General features: G+C 37.9%; 1 protein-coding gene across 6 annotated transcripts in view; it reads left to right on the top strand.

Moving 5' to 3' along the window:
• The window catches only part of IGF2BP3 (insulin like growth factor 2 mRNA binding protein 3), a 145,728-nt gene that overhangs the window by 10,581 nt on the left and 119,540 nt on the right, over positions 1-15,607 (top strand). The window contains exon 2 of one of the 6 annotated variants that reach the window (XM_087428902.1): positions 8,770-8,875. The exons of the other annotated variants lie outside the window; for them this stretch is intronic. Coding sequence (XP_087285028.1) covers positions 8,844-8,875 — 32 coding nt within the window. The 5' untranslated portion in view covers positions 8,770-8,843. The remainder of the gene's footprint in view (positions 1-8,769; positions 8,876-15,607) is intronic. 6 annotated transcript variants of the gene reach the window in all.

Below are 15,607 nucleotides of genomic sequence, written 5' to 3'. Positions count from 1 at the left end.
GTGCTGAAACCTCTTGATTAGAAGCCCTGAGGCTTGCCTGATGTGCCCTTGTTGAACTGAAGGGTATAGGCAGAAGAATATGAGGTCTTATTTGTGGGTTTGAATCCCAACTCCACTTTCTAAATGCACGATGTTGTTTAAGAAGGAAGAAATTGAGGTCTGGAGGGATTAGAATGGAAATGATGCCTCATAGAGTCCTGGGGACAATGTGTGTAAAGCATCAATACGGTATCACCCAGTGGTCACTCCATTGGCAGCTGTTGTATTTTTCCCCTTGAGATTCAAATGCAAAGGGTGTATGTTATATTTGGTGGTGACAACAGAAATATGGAAAATCTTTGTTCTGTTTTGGGATATGGACCCATAAGTAGAAATCTATGGGTGATATCTTTTTGTTTTTATTTTCATTCAGCATATATTACCTTTTTTAAATTAAGGTATATATAATCTAGATACAATAGAGTATATAAATACTAAGTAAACAGCTTGATGAATTTTAAATATGTATACATTTGTATTGATTTAAAATACATGAAGTAAAATATGAAAATACTTGCTTTTTTTTTTTTTTTTTTGGTGAGGAAGATTAGCCCTGAGCTAACATCTGATGCCAGTCCTCCTCTTTTTGCTGAGGAAGATTGGCCCTGGGCTAACATCCCTGCCCATCTTCCTCTACTTTATATGGGGTGCCGCTACAGCATGGCCCAACAAGCGGTGTGTTGCTGCCCGCCCGGGATCCAAACCTGCGAACCCCAGGCTGCCGCAGCGGAGCACGTGCACTTAACCGCTACGCCACCAGGCTGGCCCCAAAATACTTGCTTTTTAATCCTCCCTTTCCCCAAGTATTTGCCAGGTCTTACAGCTGGTAACTTGGTATGTTATTTTCCAGAAATTCTTCTATGCATATCCGCAAACACTTTTTAATTTAATAATCAAATCATATTGTTTGTTGTGCTTTTACTAAATAATGTATCCTGAAGAATCTTTGGTGGAGGTACAAATAGTTCACTCTTTTGAAATTAATAGTTGCACTGTTCAGCCTAGGTGTGCAACAATTTAACCGTTCTTTTCATGGTAATTTCGGTTGAGTATATTTGTATATATGTCATGGGATTCTTGGTTGGATATTTTTATAAGGTAAATTCTTAGACTGGGAATTGCTATGTCAAAAGACATGCACATTAAAATTTGCAAGTGCTATGCCCCAAACACTGAGTTTACTTATATTGACATGATTAGTCATAATTTGACAACTTAGAGAGCTGTTGAAGTGTGCAGTGAGACAGTTGGATTAAAAACGGTGTTTTCAAGCGTGGACTACATCATTCTAGGAACAGCTTTCTTCTTTCTACTGTGGATGTTGCACTGACTCTGACAAGTCTAGGTCCCTATTCATTTGTGCCCCTTGTATTTAAAAATTAAGTCAAAAGCTATAAAAATTAAGTTCTGATAACTGATAGCTCAAATACCTAGGGCTTATGTTCTCCCATACTTAGCACTTGGAGTTTTGGAGCGTATCTCAGAAACTAACATTTTCTTGCAGTGGGAACATTACTAAATCATATTTTGCAGAGAAATTTGATTAAAAATTAGTTCCCAAAACAAGTGGTTCTCAGCTTGCCACTCTAGCTGGGCAGGTGATGATTGGAGAGTTTAATTTAAAAAAAGCTGTGATGTTAAAACTGTTTAAGAAGTGATTGAGTTCTTCCTCATGACCCAAATACCTGTCTTTTAAAAAGTCAGCTGTTCTTGCAAAAATGGAGACTCTCTTGCTTTTTCTTTGGAGAGATAATTGTGGCTGAAAAATTTAATTTCCATATGTTTTGTGTGCTCGTTTACCTATTTCCGCATTTTTTGAGTTTCAGAAATGAATTCATTTCTTGGGGCTGGCCCGGTGGCTCAAGCAGTTGGGTGTGCGTGCTCAGCTGTGGCGGCCCGGGGTTCGCTGGTTCGGATCCCGGGCGCACACTGCTTGACAAGCCATGCTGTGGCGGCGTCCCATGTAAAGTGGAGGAAGATGGGCACGGATCTTAGCCCAGGGCCAGTCTTCCTCAGCAAAAAAAAAGAGGAGGGTTGGCAGATGTTAGCACAGGGCTGATCTTCCTCATCAAAAAAAAAATAAATAAATAAATAAAAAGAAATGAATTCATTCCCTGTGGCCTATATAAATTTTTAGTTTAATAAGCATAGATTGAGCACTTATGCTCATAGTCAGTTCCATGCTAGGTTTCATGGACTAGAAAGAAGAATAAGATAATTGTTCTGAAGAAAAATAATACATGGAGTACAGTGGCTTTCACTTTGTTCTGTCTGAATCGTGGGTGATGTTTTTATCTTCAACACTATCAGTGGCTCATTGTGGCAGTGATCCTAAAGGTGGATTAATATCTCTGCAGGTGAAGAGAAGTTATAAATATGTCATGGGGTATATATGGTGTGCCCTAGGAATACAGGAGGGACATTAGGCTTAGCTGCATGTTGGTACAGCCAGCCAGGGATAGGTTCAGAGGGAGATGTGAAGGCAGACTGAGTCTACCCATGTACAAAGGGGATGGAAAAGGCAGAAGGGACAGCAGGAGCCAAGGCATGTAAGTGTGAAATATCCTGGTGTGTGTGGGGAATCTACAAGCTGTTTGGGATTAGAGAGGCTCAAGTGTGAGGCAGGATGGTAGTTGAGGCTGAGCCTAGAGGGATGGCAAGAGCAGCCTGTGTGCTTGAGGAATGACTATATTATTTCTGATTTTTCGTGTGTTTAACTTTAGGGGCTCAGTCAGTTTAGTTTAATGCCATTTAGCAGATGTTATTTGGCATTATCATGCAAGACTTGATGCCTAGGTTAATTTTGGGATCTACTCACCAGAGATCATGTTGAAATGCTTTTACCTCTTAAGTGCTTCATGGGAACGGTTGTACCCCAAAACGTTCCATGGTGTTTAGAGCTGATCTTAGGATACCCTCTGACAGGGTGATTAGGGTAAGTCATGATATTACTAGGAACCCTGTAGTAAGGCTGACTAAGCCTATGTTATTTTTTTAAGGTCAGCTATGACAAGACAATCATCAGTGGTGATGATTAAAGCATCTGGTATTGTTTGATTCTTTTTGTGTGTATGTGTGAGGAAGATCAGCCCTGAGCTAACATCTGTCACCAATCCTCCTCTTTTTGCTGAGGAAGATTGGCCCTGGGCTAATATCTGTGCCCATCCTCCTCTACTCTATATGGGATGCCACCACAGCATGGCTTGGCAAGAGGTGCGTCGGTGCGTGCCTGGGATCCGAACCTGTGAACCCCAGGCCAGCAAAGTGGAGCACGTGCACTTAACTGCTGTGCCACCGGGCCGGCCTCTGTTTGATTCTTATTTATTTATTTATTTATTTAATTTTTAATTTTTATTTATTTATTTATTTTCCCCCAAAGCCCCAGTAGATAGTTGTATGTCATAGCTGCACATGCTTCTAGTTGCTGTATGTGGGATGCAGCCTCAGCATGGCCGGAGAAGCGGTGCGTCGGTGGGCGCCCGGGGTCCGAACCCAGGCCGCCAGCAGCAGAGCGCACGCACTTAACCGCTAAGCCACGGGGCCGGCCCTGTTTGATTCTTATTAAGGCATCTCAAGTGATGTAATGAACCTTTGGAGAAGAATGAAATAGACACTTATATTAACTGAGCAAAATTAGGGGCAGCGGTATAACACAGTGGTGGGGAATGCCGGTGACATCTTGCTTGGGATCACACAGACCTCAGTGAGAATCCTTGCTCAGTTTTGAGATCCTGGGCAAACAGATTCAACTCTCTGAGCCTCTCGGTTTATCTATAAATAGGCGCAATAAAAGCTATTATTGCACAATGTTGTTGGAAATTATATGATGTTTGTAAAGGACTTCTTGAAGTATCTGACACCTAAGTGGTATTGTCTCATATTAATAAGCTTCTGTATTTATATGTGGCAATTGAAAATAAGAGATGGGTATATCTAGTCCTGCATAATCCCATAGTTTGTGTTTCATATATACTCATACATAGAAATGTTTCTTTTTTCTTTGTAGAATATGAGTTATGTGTTGTGAATTAAGAATTTGTACTTTGTCTAATGTGTAGGTCTTAGTATCCCTAAAATGTGTCTAGTTGTGAAATTATCTTGAGAGATCATATTGTTAAAAAAAAAAAAAAAACCCAGAAGATAAAGAACTCCTGTTAATTTCAAAGAGGTAGACAACATAGTACCAAAATGTACAAAGGATAAGAAATGGCAGTTCAGAAGGGGATATCTGAAAAGCCCATCTACTTAGGAAAAGATAACCAATCTTACTAGTTATTAGGGAAATGCCAATTTAAATGGCATTTTTTTGCCTGTCAGGTTGGGAAAAATGAACAAGATTGATAATATCTTTGTTGGCAGCTGTGTGGAGGAATGTGTCCTCACACAGCTAGAGAGTAAATTGGTGAAGATTTCTTGGCATGTTATTTGGCAGTATCTGTTAGAACTTAAAATATGAATACCCTTCAACCAAGTATCTTGGAAAACAACCCAGTCCTCATGGTTTAGTGCAGTCTGCAAGCATAGTTTTAATCAACAATGTGGTAAAAGAGCTCCAAATCACCAGGCACGACTTGGTAAAAAGGTCCCTGGGTAGGAGTCCATAACACAGGCAGATAAACTTTTAGGTTTTATTATATCACCCATTACGTTAACAGGTACAGTAGATCCCCCTTATGCATGGTTTTGCTTTCCATAGTTTGTTACCCACAGTCAACCATCGTCTGAAAATATTAAATGAAAAATTCCAGAAATAAACGATTCATAAATTTTAAATGGCATGCTGTTCTGAGTAGCATGATGAAACCTCTCGCTCTCCTGCTCCCTCCTGCACAGGACATGAATCATCCCTTTGTCCAGCATATCCACGCTGTACATGCTACCTGCCTGGTAGTCACTTAGTAGCCATCTTGGTTATCAGATCTACTGTTGTGGTTTCTCAGTGCTTGTGTTCAGGTAACCCTTATTTTACTTAATGTTGCCCCAAAGTGCAAAAGTAGTGATGCTGGCAACTTGGATGTGCCAAAGAGAAGTTGTTGTTAATCTCTTACTGTGCCTTATTTATAGATTTTATTTATTTATTTTTTCCCTCCAAAGCCCCAGTAGATAGTTGTATGTCATAGCTGCACATCCTTCTAGTTGCTGTATGTGGGACGCGGCCTCAGCATGGCCGGAGAAGCAGTGCATCCGTGCACGCCCGGGATCCGAACCTGGGCTGCCAGCAGCGGAGCGCGCGCACTTAACCGCTAAGCCACTGGGCCGGCCCATGCCTTATTTATAAATTAAACTTTATCATAGGTGTGTATGTATAGGAAAAAACATAGTATATATAGGGTTTAGTACCATCCACGGTTTCGGGCATCTGCTGAAGTTCTTGGTACGTTTTCCCCGTGGATAAGGGGAGGGAGGAACTACTGTCTTATACAGATAATCTGGAACTTTCACCATTGTCTACTTTCCAAGCAAAGAGGACCCCTGGCCTTACTTTGACTATCTGGGACATTTTGCGGTTACCTATTTTTGAGCTTTAGAAGGTAGATTTTTGAAAAGGATGAAGATACCTAGAACCCCTTCTCTTGTTTTTTTTTCCTTAAAAGCACTTTGAAGTAATGTTAAACGATTTCTAACTTCTAGACACGTTTAATGTCTTTCTCCATAGTAGCAGTTTCACTTGTAGTGTTCTATTATAAAGAAATACTTGGTAAAAAGACATCTTTTTTTGCAATATTGTTTAATAGAAAGTTGCAAATAACTTAAATGTCCATCTAATGAAACTGTACCGTATTCTAACAAACTATACTGTGGTATATTTTGTAGCAGTTATAAAGAATGATATAGATTTATTTATTTATTTATTTATTTTTTAATTTTTTAGAAGATTTTATTTATTTATTTTTTCCCCCCAAAGCCCCAGTAGATAGTTGTAGGTCATAGCTGCCCATCCTTCTAGTTGCTGTATGTGGGACTCGGCCTCAGGATGGACGGAGAAGTGGTGCCTCAGTGCGCGCCCGGGATCCGAACCCGGGCCACCAGCATCGGAGCGCGCGCACTTAACCACCAAGCCACGGGGCCGGCCCAAAATGATATAGATTTATATGAGCTGACATGGGAAGAGTAAATTGAAAAGTTAAGTTATGGAATAGCTCTTAAAAAAAAAAAAAAAAACCTTTCATATCTACATGTCTGGCATTTTAAATAACATAGAAAAAGATCTGGAAGCTTACCCACCAAAAAGAGTCGTCATCTCTGCAAAAGGGAACTGATTGAGGAGGGGAGAGGCTAATGGGAGATTTTTGGCTTTATATCCTATTCTAATAGTTCTCAAGCATTTTGTTTTTGACCCTTTGACACTTAAAAACTGAGGACCCCTGAAGAGCTTTTGTTGTTTCTATTTATTGATATATGCTTCCTTAGCCACCAACTGAATAATGTTTTAAAATTATTTTTAATGAATGACTATAATAAACCCATTACAAGTTAACATAGGATTTTTGTAAAAAAAAAAAACAAAACTTTCTAAAACCAAAATAAAAATTAGAAAAGTGGAATTGTTTTACATTTTTGCAAATTTCTTTAATGTTTGGCCTGATAGCTGGATACTCATAAGCACTTCTGCATTCAATCTGTTGTGATACGTTGTTTTGATTGAAGTGTATGAAGAAAATCTAAAAGCTTCACACAGACAGAAAGGACAAGGAATATTTTGATAGTCTTTTTAGATAATTGTGGATATTTTTTGTTCCAACACCAAAACTTGACAAGTGGTAGTTTTTTAAAGGCTAGTTGAAATGTGGAATCTGAAATCACATCAGTGAATTTTTTGTACTCTGTTAACGTTAAAATCAATTGGTCTCTCTTGCACTTTGAATGGTTCTTTTATCCATAAGTACTGGGAAACTGTCAAAGCTCATGGTGGTAAATAAGTTTGCCAAAACTCTGGGTTTTACTTAAAAGCTCAAATTCAGATATTGGCAACAAATGCTATTAGTTTTTTTTTGAAGTGACTGGCTCACTTTGTTCTGTTTTAAGAAAATGTCCGTCAGATACTCAAGCTTAAATAACCATAGTTTGTCTATAGCTCTTTCAGGTAAAAATGGTGCTCCATGCAGAGAGTGGCTAGTTCAGTTTCACAGCTCAAACAGCTGCATAGTGCTTTGTCTCCAGACAATTGAAATAGGTACCAGAAGTGCCTTATGTGTACTGCCCTTTTTTCGCAGAGATATTAACAAGATGAGTACTCAAGGGTAATTTAAGAAAATTAATAATTTTTACTGCTTCATCAAAGACATTTAAAAATGAAACTTGGATTATATTTTAATGCAAGTGCCCAAGAAGAATACAAAGACTACTACTACAATTTAGTGCCACTGCCTTGATTCATGCCAAGGTGCCAGCAGTGTACCCACCATTGTTTTTGCACCATTAGTGCAAATGTCAACACAGTGAAAAAGGCAAATAACATCTTAGTATTATAAAAATAGTTTTGACTTCTTGGACCTCTTGAAAGTGTCTCAGGGACCCTCATCAGTCCACATACTGTATGTTGAGAATTGCTGCTCTACACTAATGTGATGTTTGAAATTATTTGGATTAGGTATTCCTGTGAATATGTATTCACATCATAACACAACAGATGGCAAGAACATGTGAGCATTTTATGCAACTCTGTGGCATGTTAGCCTCAACAGGGAGTTTTACACACGTCGGTTTGTGGAAAAAAAAAAAAAAAAAAGCAGGTGAGGGAAGAGAAAAAAACAAAAGAAAAAATGTAAGAAACTAAACACAAAGGAAAAAATCTAGGTGAATGAAAGATAAAAATATTTAGAATAAATATTTAGGGAGCACTTAAAACAAATGCACATGAGCAAAATGAAGTGAGTTTAAACATTTGGGCACCCACAGTCAGGCTTTAAGTTCTTCAAACCAAAGTGAACCCTACTGTTGACTACTAGCCTTGCCTGAGGAAATGAACAGCCTTCAGTACCTTTTGTTATTCCTAAAACATTAAAGAAATCTAATTTGACTCTAAGGGCACCATCCAAGTTTCTTTCAACAATTTAGACGTTTTGAGGCTGGAAGCTGTGGTGACTCATTGTATTTGTAAGGGTCCGGCCTCTGACATATTTCAGCCAGCTTTCCTTGCCCTAAGTAACTGTTGGTTAAATTTAGAAAATAACTACTGTCGTTCCTATCACAGGAGAGGTACTTTTCTTGTCTTAGATAATAATTTTGTTTTCTTTAAGAATTATAATACAATGACCTTTCATGATATTTCACCAAGTCTTTTACATTCTGTATATTTTTTCTGGTTTGAGAAAGCTGTTATGTTTTCTTTTTCAAATGGTTCTGTTTTGCTGGTTGTGGATCTTAGCAGTTTTTAAATGATTCATTCAAGAAATTTTTGGGTGTTTACTATATGCCAGGTACTGCTTTAGGTCCCTGGGAGACAGAAGTGAACAGAACACAAGAACTCGCTCTTAGGAAGCTTAGGTTCTAGGGCTGCACTGCCCACCAGGGCAGCCACTGGCCACATGTGGCTGTCAAGCAATTGAAATATGACTAGTCTAAATTGAGATGTGGTGTATGTGTAAAATATACACTGGATTTTGAAGACTTAGTTTAAAAAAAGAATATAAAATATCTTTCTAATTTTTATATTAACTTCACCTATTTCTTTTTACTTGATGTGACTACTAGAAAATTTAATATTATGTATGTGGCTTGCATTTGCAGCTTGTGTTATATTTCTATTGGACAGCGCTGATTTAGAGAGGAGAGATGGACAAAATGAATATATAATGTGAGACATGTTAAAGGCTACGGAGAAGAATAAAACAGGGTAAGGAGGAATGGGGACAATTGGCAGGGGGTCGGGGTTGGTTATTTCATATCAGATGATTAGGGAAAGCCTCACCAATAAGGTGCTGCATGAGCAGAGGCTTACGAGAGGTAAAGGAGTGAGAGGAGCAGGTGGGTGTCCAGGGAAGAATGACCCAAGCAGAGGGGTCAGCAAGCCAGGAGCACTGAAGCCCTCGCGTGCTCACTGCCTTTCTAATCAATGAGGAGGCCATTGTGGCTGAATCAGAGCAGCAGGAGGAGAGCTGTGGGAGATGAGCATGCATGCTGGTGGGTAGGAATGGAATGAGAGGAAGCCATAGAAGCAAGTGTTTTTAGAAAGGACAGTTCTGATGAGATTTATCTTTAAAAGGGAACTCGGCTGAGAATAAACCATGGTGAGTGGAGTGAGATCAGAGAAACCAGTTAGGAGAAAATTACAATTATACAGGTGAGAGATGGTGTTGGTGAGACCAGGGCTATTGAGGTGGTGGTAGTGGTGAGGAATGGTTAGAATCTATTTGCAAGATGGAGCCAACAGAAAATTTGGAGGGACTGGGTGTAGGGAGTGATGGAGGAACCAAGGATACCTTGACTGTTCATGGCTCAAGCAACTGGAAGGATGAAGTTTCCATTGTGATGCGCAAGATGGTGGGAGCAGCATGATGAGTGGAGGGGAGACAATGAGTCCAGTTTGGTCAGGTTATGTTTGAGATGCCTGTTAGACACGTGGAGATAAGATAGTGAGTAGATAGTAAATGAAGGAGGAGGAGGAGGGGTTCAAGGGGAAGGCAAGCCAGTGATAGAGCCCAAGGATAGACCAATGAGGTAGAAGGAGAATCTTGAAAGAAGTACCTGGAAGTTGTTATAAAAGTATTCCAGGTAGGAAGAGTTATCAGCCATGACAAGTGATGTAGAATAGGGTGAGGATGGAGTTGGCAGCATTATCATTGGTATCCTGACAGGTGCAGTTTTGATGGAGCAGTAGGACTGAATCCCTGAATGGTGTGGGTTTGTGAAAGAATGGATAGCTGGAGAGGATGTAGAGACAGCGAGCGTGGATAGGCTTGCAAGTAGTTTGCTGTAAAGACATCAGAGAAATGGGATGGAAGTTGGAAGGGCTGTGGTTTAAAGGGAGGGTTTTAAAAGCTTTTCATTTCAATTTAAGGGAAAGTTGCAAAGACAGTACAGATGACTTAAATACTCTTCATCCAGTTTCCCCAAATATTAGTTTTGACTACTCTAATTTTTCTGGAACATTTGAGAGTAAGTTGCAGAACTGCTGCCATTTATCTTTAAATACTTCAGTGTGTTTTTCCTAAAAGCAAGGACATTCTATTGACCATAGTAAAATTATCAAAATAAAAAAATGAACATTGATACAGTAGTGTTTAATCTACAGATGTTATTCAGATTTTGCCTATTGTCCTACTAATGTCCTTTTTCTGATCCCAGATCCAATCCAAGATTACATACTGCATTTAGTTGTGATGTTTCTTTTAATCTGGGACAATTTCTTAGTCTTTTGTTTGTCTTTCATCACCTTCTTGTTTTTCAGGAGTATGAGCTAGTTATTTTGTAGAATGTCCTTCAGTATGGTTGGGTCTGATGTCTCCCCGTGGTTAGAGTAAGGTTATGTATTTTTGGTGGAATATCACAGAAGTGATGACATCCTCCCTCAACAAACCCCATCAGGAGGTGGGGGATGTTGATTTTGTTCTGATAGTGGAGATGTTAACTTTGATCAGTTGGTTAAGGTGATGTCTGCCAGGCTTCTCCAATGTAAAGTTATTCTTTCCTCCTTTGTGTGAAGAATCTTGTGTGGAGATACTGGGAGACAATGTAAAGATCCTGTTTCTCATCATACTTCCACTAACTTTAGCATTCATTGATGATTCTTATCTGAAATTATTATTACTGTAGTGGCTGCCAAATGGTGATTTTCTAATTGTTATTTCTCCTACGTTTATTAGTTGGAATTTTACTCTAAGGAAGAGCTTTCCCTTCTCCATTTACTTTGTTTATATGAATATGGAATCATTGATTCTTATTTGCAGATTATAACATGTTACTATTATTTTGTTGCTCTGTCAAAGTGACAGGTGTTTGTTTTTTTTTGTTGTTGTTTTTTTTTTTTTGGTGAGGAAGAGTGGCCCTGAGCTAACACCTGTTGCCAATCTTCCTTTTTTTGCTTGAGGAAGATTGTCTTTGAGCTAACATCTGTGGCAGTCTTGTATGTGGGACGCTGCCACAACATGGCTTGATGAGTGGTGTGTAGGTCCACACCAGGGATCCGAACCTGCGAACACTGGGCCGCCTAAGTGGAGCACGTGAACCCAACCACTACCCTGGGCCACCTAAGTGGAGCATGTGAACCCAACCACTACGCCACTGGGCCGGCCCCTCAAAGTGAGGGTTTTTAAGGCAAGAGGTATTTAGTATGGTGGTGGTGTGCTGAAGGCATGATTTAGCACAGATGGAAAAATGATTATGATAATATCATGTTCACAATACTAGATGAAATCTTTGCATACGTATGCTTCATTTTAGACAAGCAGCTTTGTACTTAACTTGAAAACAGTCTAGCTGCCTAAATGTAATAAATCTGATGCATTTGACTCTCTTCTGAGGATGTCTTCTAACTGGTGAAAATCAGGTTATTCTTCATGTGTATGACACATTAAGTCTAAATTTGGATACTGTGCTTTGCACCTGAAAATGTGTAATAACTATTGGTCTAGTATGTACGTCACTTATAATAATTGTTAATCATATGTAGGTTATTTTTGCTATACCACTCGAACTTTATTTTAGCTGATGATCATGTGTTTTTCCCAGTCTATTGCATTTTGATGCACTAACTCTATAGTAAGTGTAAAATTGGTAGAGCCTTGTCATACATTTCTCCAGTGTTCCTGTTTTTTTTGTACGGTAATTAAAAAGGTTGGAAGACTTAAAAAATATATGTATATAGTATACATTGCAACATTTAAACCACAAAAACGATTAAAATTGTCTTTTTCTCCTTCCCCCAAATGCAACCACTCTGTAGTTTTTTGGGGAAAGATTTGTATACATACACAAGCATGTATGAAGTTGTACTTTTTAGAAAAAATATTACTTAGCTCTGCCCCTTACTGTGTTGGAGTTTTATTTATTTATTTATTTTTTGTGAGGAAGACCAGCCCTGAGCTAACATCCACACTAATCCTCCTCTTTTTGCTGAGGAAGACTGGCCCTGAGCTGACATCTATTGCCAATCCTCCTCCTTTTTTTCCCCATAGCCCCAGTAGATAGTTGTATGTCATCGTTGCACATCCTTCTAGTTGCTGTATGTGGGACACGGCCTCAGCATGGCCGGAGAAGCGGTGCGTCAGTGCGCGCCCAGGATCCAAACCCTGGCTGCCAGTAGCGGAGCACGCGCACTTAACCGCTAAGCCATGGGGCCAGTCCTGTGTTGGAGTTTTAAAAAGCAGTTTTAAGGGTGCTTTGGAAGCTGGGAGGTGGGAAAATTGTGGTAATATAGTATATTCAATACTATTAAAATAGTGGAGTCTTGATTTAGGAGTAAAGTATATTTACCCATATCTGGGCTAATAATATAACTTGTTTAAATGTCCTTATTAGTAGTAGGATATTAACAATATGTTAGGTTTCATTATTAGTACTTGTTACAGATTATTCTAATTTTCTGAAAACTTCATATGGTTTATCCTCATCATCAGTTATGGAAAGAAGAAATGTGTTGCACAGTGTTTAACCAAAAATTAAGAAAGAACAAAAAACCCCCAAACCTGAAAACCTCAGAGCAATCTTTTTAAATCGCGTGTACGTAACACATTATAGTAACTGGAACTAGTTCAATGCTCTAAATTTAATTCTGATGGTGTTCTTTTTTCCCTGTACTTCTTTGTGTTTTTAAAAATTTCTTTAAAAATCTTTTAAATATTTTACTTTTAATATTTTGTTAATTTTTTTTTATAATGGTGTTCTTAAACTGCTTTTTTGGGTTGCCAGACTGCTGTATATTTTTAAAATTAGAATTTTTGCAGGCAAATCTTATTAAAATATTCTGAAAAATACTGAAATTTGATTTGTGAGCTTAAAGGGAATAATTCACAATTTTAAAGAAGGAAATTGTTTAGTTTTTAAACTGTTAACATATTTATTTTTAAAGTGAAGTATACATTATACTTCATACATTAATGAATTTTTAACAGATGAAATACTGGTGTATTTTAATTCCAGGTGGAAGTTTAAAACATTTAGTGCACACTAGTCTGGCTGGTTCTGAATTTATAGACTTGTTTAAACTAACAGCTTTTAAATAAACTATATAATCAAATGTTATTAAATATCTCATAATGGAATTACAGCTAGTAATTCAATACGATATAATATACCTAGTTATATCTTGAACTTAAGTTTATTAAGTTTATTTAAAAAATATCACTGTTTATACTGCTAAATTATGTAGATCTGACAGATTTTTGTTTTGGTCATGTTAGATTTGTATATCAGTATTAGTATTTAACTTTTTTAGAACAAGTTTTTAATTTTATGATAGTGTAATTAATTTAAAAATGTTAAGATTTCACTAAACTGCTTCCTAATAGCTTAGTCAAATATAAAATTCTGGTTAGTTTTATTGTAATTTTTTATTTGGTTTACATACTTCCACCCTAAATCTCTAAATTTATCAAAGGACTAGATCGGCATTTTAATAAAATAACATCAAAATATCTGAAACAAATACTTAAAACTTTTTGATTAGATTTGAAAAACTAAAACTTCTTAAAATCTGGAGATAGGTCTCAGCAAAGTCTGTGTATGTGTTATTTCTCGTTAATCCAATAATGAAGAAAACACAAAGATGCTAAGAATTAAAATTTTTGAAAATATAGTTCTATATTACTGACTTTGAACAAAACTTAAAAAAATTTCCAAAATGACATTAATCTGTAGCCAGCTGATAGTAAATCTGCTTCAAGAGATTGTTTTTTTTTTCTTTTTTTTTTTTTAATTTTTTTAAATTTTTCCCCCAAAGCCCCAGTAGATAGTTGTATGTCATAGTTGCACATCCTTCTAGTTGCTGTATGTGGGACACGGCCTCAGCATGGCCAGAGAAGCGGTGCGTGGTGTGCGCCCGGGATCCGAACCCCGGGCCGCCAGCAGCGGAGCGCGCGCACTTAACCGCTAAGCCACGGGGCCGGCCCAAGAGATTGTGTGTTAAAGCTATTGATATTTGCACTTTGACTTCTCTGGCTTATTGCAGTTTTATTTTCTCCCAACTTATCTATTGAGCCCTGCCAATGACACCCAGTGTGCCCAGGTGCCAGGGAGACGGAAAAGCATTGATGTACAATTTTGAAAGAGAGAAATTAACATTTTACAGTAATTTTGTTCAATTAAAAAAAGCAAATTTATATGAATGTACATTTTTAGCCATTGTCATAATTGGCAGTAACTTTAAGTGCATAGCTGGACTGAGTCTTTCAGACTATCTGATTAGGTAATTTGCAGTTTCTGGAAGAGGTGGGAGCTGTTAAGGTTTTGCAAGTCTCTCTCTCCTCTCTTTTTTTATCTACAGAATTTTAAGGGCTGTGTGTGTGTTGTTATAAGTAAATCAGATCTGGTTTGGGTTGGTTGTTTTGATGCTATTTGTTCAGTCTCATAACTGTCATGACTCTGAATTTATAGGATCTTGAAAAGATAGACCAAGGAGCACATATAGTATTTTTCCTATTGCTTTTTCTGTTTGTATCAGATTGAAGATAGAATACTGCAGCTAATTTTTTAGTTATCCACTGTATATATTTAAAGCCTTCCCAAGTCTAAAAATACCTGAAGTTCAAAACATATGGGTAAATAGCTATTTAAATTATGTCCAACAGATAAATCTGTAGGGAAGGAATTTAGAATCCCAAATGTTTGTAATTGATGTTGTATTTTTAAATTTAAGATGTGTTCAAGATTTAGTTGTCAGTAGAGTATGCTAAATGTAAGTGTATGTGTGTGATGTAGGACCTCTTAGAAAAAAAAAAAAAAGTTAAAACTTTGACCTAGGTCCTTCCCCAGCCCTTACATAGCCTGTGTAAAAATAAAAATGACCTGATATGTGAACAGATGGCTGTTGGTAGGGGTGTGTTGGAGTCCTGGTGTGTTGCCCTCTGGTGGACGATCTGATGTTTTGCACTTGTTTCCACGAGTCTATCTTTAGGCAATTAATTCAAGTTCTTGGCTGTTTAACACGTTCTTAAGTATTTTGAAAATGCATAAGCTTTTATTTCAACATTTTTACAAGGTGTTAAAGTCCAAAGCCCAGCCCACCAAAGTTTAATGCCTTGTGCAGATTGTTAGTGACTGATTTAGTTTGTGATGGTTTTTCTAATAAAACTTTGAAAAGGGTTATAGAACATTTGGGAGTGGTGGGGAGGAAAGGGCCATTTTAAACTCCTGGTGTCTCTTATAGAGAAAGCCTGTGGGCAGGTGGATGTGTTCTGAGTACTCTTGAGGCTGAGTACTGTGCAAAGGAACGAGCCATTTACACCTTTGGTGCTCAGTGCTCCCTCTCCTTTTGGCTTACGTTAAACTTTTTGGCCAATTATGTCAATATCCTAAAGACCAAGAGTTTGTTCCTTAGAGAGGCTTGTGTCCTATATGGGCTTGGAGACGTGTTAGTCCTAAGTTGTGTGTCATCATGTTGTTTATAAGCATTTAACATCTTAGTTGTCAT

Source organism: Ceratotherium simum, chromosome 1, assembly GCF_057802395.1.
Source record: "Ceratotherium simum simum isolate JZ-2026a chromosome 1, ASM5780239v1, whole genome shotgun sequence".
Taxonomy (NCBI): Eukaryota; Metazoa; Chordata; class Mammalia; order Perissodactyla; family Rhinocerotidae; genus Ceratotherium; species Ceratotherium simum.
This window is presented reverse-complemented; position numbering and strand designations above follow the sequence as displayed.